The following is a 3,816-nucleotide window of genomic DNA, read 5'->3' as shown; positions in this document are numbered from 1 at the left end:
GCTCGGGATCCAAAAAAACACTCTCTTTATTCGGTTATAAGAATCATAGCACCGCTTACGAGCATGGGGATCACAACGTCAAGGGCGGAATCCATCAAAAGAGATAATCTAGCTAGTTTGGCTAGTTCATGAGCTAGTTGATTACTTTCCCTATTACGATGATCATAAATAACATGCACAAAATCTAAAAACATGAAATGACAATCATAAAAATAGCTCTTGCCACGGATGAATGGCTCCCTTCTTGCATTGTGATGGTCACTTTTTTCTCTCGAATAAGCGAGGTTGCATATCATTCCATTGATGGTCACTTCTTGTTGCCATAATTGGCCTCAATTTTATTGTAGTTGACAGTTTGGGCCAGGTTCAAGCCTAACCTGAGCGCTATAGCTCCTGCTGTGTGTGACAAGCTCCCCAAGAAAACCTTAGGGTTCCTTTGCCTCCCGCCGCCGCCGCCGCCGGCCCGCCTCGTCTGTGGTGGCCTTAGGGCCATGGCGGCGCGGTGGATCTCAGCCCTTGCCGGCGGGCGGGCTCCGTTTTAGATGTTTCTTTAACTTTTGTTAGGGTTTGTATCCTACTCACGAAGACGAGACAACGGCGGCTCCCTGAAGATGGAATAAGGTTCTCCCCGCCTATCCCCCATTCCAGTGATGTGTCTAGCACCGTTGATGGGCGTGTGGAGGTGTGTCTTCGGCGGATCTATCCTTGGTGGATTTGCTCGGATCTGGTCGTAGTTCGTCTACGTTTGTGTTTCTTCAGGTTGGATCCTTCCGATCCACGCTACTCTTCATCGATGATGGTTGTTGTTCTGCTGCGCTGGTCCTATGGGATCTTAGCACGACGACTTTCCAACTGTCTACTACAACAAGTTTTACCTGACTTCGGCGAGGAAGAGCGCGACTTCGGCTCGTTCAGTGCTTGTACTCGTCGTTAGGTGGTCTACGGACCTGGATGTAATCTTTATTATTTCTGGTGTTCATTGTATTGCTATGATTGAAGGTGAATAGATTGAAAGTTTTCTCGCAAAAAAAGAAAAGAAGACAAGCTCTAAACTCAAGTGAAGGGTTTAACTGCCTGAAGGGTCAATCTGGACTCTGGAGTAGTGTTGTCCACATGTGTTGTGTTTCAGTTTCTCCTTGTGTTGTAAAAAATATATGATGAAAAAACACAGACAGTATCTAAAACAAATGTAAAAAAACAAAAACAAAAGAGAGTGCATTCAGATAAATGGGCCGAAGCCATAGGTGGGCTAGTTCGGCTTGTTGCATGCTCTCTGGGCACTTTGTGTGAAACCACCTGCAAGTCATGGGAGACGAGCCATAAGCTCTGAGGTCCACATGCGACGGTGCGAGTACAGTGAAGCACCCCACAACTGAAGCGAACTGGGAAAAAAAGTTTGCTTAATTTGAAGTTTGCTTCGATCATCTAAAAGAAGGATTGATCGCTGCAATCGATGCCTGAAATCGGGGGATCAGGAGGCCAAGTTGCTTGCCTTGGCCGCGACCCCGCACGCATTTTCGTGCGTGTAATCTTTCGTTTCTCATTTCATGGACCGAGACGAGTGCTAGAAGCAAACAAACGTCGCCGTTCCGTTGAAACCTCCGAGCCACGCTCCCCAATGACATGATCAATTAATCTACCCATCTACTCATCTATTTTAACAGGGTAATACTTAATAGGACCACAGTAAGTAAAATATGGCATCATGTGGGAGTAGTCAAGATTCAGTTCAGTAAAAGGGAGGGGTCAAACACTGTCAAAGTAAACTCAGTCAGCAAGTCCAGTCCTACTACCCGGTTCAACGGATTTAAGCTTAACTAGCCGAGGGACAGAGCACGGATGATGAACTACATTTGTTGGCACAACATTGGCACAATTCAACTGACTGTTACCCAACAAGCGCCAAGAAGGCTCCTGGCGGTTCATGCCTGCCTGCTAGCTAGCTCCACATGCAGGTGTACTCCAGAAAACATGGCAGGATTCTGGCCCACTGTAGAGGTAGTAACATAGACTAATAACATGCATATGTTATTATTCTATGTTACTACCCATTGTGGCTAGTCTTATGAAATGAACGTCGCTTCCATGCCTGCAGCAGACTTGCAGTAGAACCCTACGGCGTCGCTAGTGTTGGCAAGACAACAAAAGCATTAACTGCAGACGGGATCCCATCAAGCCGCTAGCTCGGTCTCTTATTTGATCACGAAGCAACTGGTCAAACATAAGACATGATCGAGCCCTAGCTGGTCGAGGTCGATGGACCTCTCCCTGCTGCCTCTCTATAAATTGGCTCATGCTCGGTTAACGTCTCACCACCGTCGTCCAGCTTTGAAAAAAAAGCAGCTAGGCAGGTAGCTAAGAAGCTAAGCTAAGGGCTCAGTGAAAATGGTGTCCGTCAGCTTCAAGATCCATGGAGCCGTTGCTGCTCTCCTCCTGGGCTCCCTCCTCCTCTGTTCCGGTGCGTCCATGGACGAGCCGGCTGCCTACAAGCACGTCGCTCCAGCTCCGGCGCCGGCGCCGATCCAGCCGGTGATCATCGTCCAGGGTCTCATCTACTGCAAGTCCTGCAACCTCCGCGGCTACAACGCCGGCATGGACGCCTCGCCTCTCGCCAGTACGTCCTCCGACGACGACATCCCATTCTACCTCTCCCTAACCCCTTCGTGTTGTGTTAATCAAGTGCAATGTGCAATGCAGACGCGACGGCGAAGCTGGTGTGCTACGGGAGCAAGGGCGGGTACAGGGTGCTGAACATGACGAGCACGGCGACGGACGAGAGCGGCTACTTCCTGGTGATGGTGTACGACCTGTCCATGTTCAGCCGGCGCAGCTGCCGGGTGTACCTCCGCACCTCGCCCACGCCGCTCTGCGACGCGCCCTTCCTCCCGGCCGACGCCTCGCTGGGGATCGTCCTCAAGAGGGAGGAGGTGAGGCCGTCGTCGCCGGCGGGCGTGCGCGGCGTCTACAGCGCCAGGACCGCGCTCATGTACGCGCCGCGCAAGGGCGGCAAGTGCCCCGCCTACAACTACTGAGGAGTGAGGACGGACACGCACACGCCCGCACCTGATGAGATGGGCAAGTGTTGTGGGTCGCCGTGGTATGGTATGACCACGAACGTAGTCGGGGACTCGGAGACAATAATAAGCCGAGATTGTTGTCGCGTAGGTTTGGGTCGTTTTAGTTGGTTTGGGTCTAGTTTGTAATCCATCGAGTACTTGTTGTGGTTTGAATTTGAAGTTGTTTCCATGTTGATCCGTAGAATGAATGAGTGTTCGCTCGTGCATTTGGAATTGTTTTTAGCATAGTCGTTCGTCATATATGAGTGCTCCGTCGCCAAGTTGAGCCTGTGCGTGACCTCCATTTACACTCCGTCATGGATAATGAGCAGCCTTTGTAGAGATATTTTCTTCTCGGGCTCTCTCTGTTCGCATGTCCCTTCATCGCTAATTCCACCAACCGACCCACCCGTGCATGCTCGTTGAGGCAGAGTGTTCCTCATTGTCAATGTCACCTCGCCACGGGCAAGACCACCCGGATGTTGGATATTGGATGGCTCGGGGCGGTTGAAGGTGCAAGTGCAACTCCTAGTAGATGCAACCATGTATTACCCCAGTGTCAGTGCTTTCGGCGTTGTTGTTGTGCTCGAGTTTGCCTCTGTGCTGGCCTCTGGTGCTCTGTTCTGCCTTGTCAGCCTCTCTCCTTTGCTTGTGTTGCCATATGCTATGACATAACCGGTGCTTCATCCCTCAACCACCGAAAATACTAGACTCACAGACTCTTACAGGCTAATACGGGCTCTTTCCTTCTAATTAAACT

At 50.5% G+C, this 3,816-nt stretch overlaps 1 protein-coding gene across 1 annotated transcript; it reads left to right on the top strand.

Annotated features, from left to right (window-relative positions):
• The first annotated feature begins 2,330 nt into the window (after positions 1-2,330).
• LOC119288387 (pistil-specific extensin-like protein) lies at positions 2,331-3,271 on the top strand. The gene is made up of 2 exons (XM_037568018.1): positions 2,331-2,614; positions 2,698-3,271. Exons 1-2 carry the CDS (start codon positions 2,386-2,388, stop codon positions 3,030-3,032), a joined length of 564 nt encoding a protein of 187 aa, XP_037423915.1. The 5' UTR covers positions 2,331-2,385; the 3' UTR covers positions 3,033-3,271.
• Positions 3,272-3,816: the final 545 nt, after the last annotated feature.

The sequence above is a fragment of the Triticum dicoccoides genome, chromosome 1A, assembly GCF_002162155.2.
Source record: "Triticum dicoccoides isolate Atlit2015 ecotype Zavitan chromosome 1A, WEW_v2.0, whole genome shotgun sequence".
Classification (NCBI taxonomy): domain Eukaryota; kingdom Viridiplantae; phylum Streptophyta; class Magnoliopsida; order Poales; family Poaceae; genus Triticum; species Triticum dicoccoides.
Note: the sequence above shows the minus strand (reverse complement) of the source record. Positions and strands in the feature narration are given on the sequence as shown.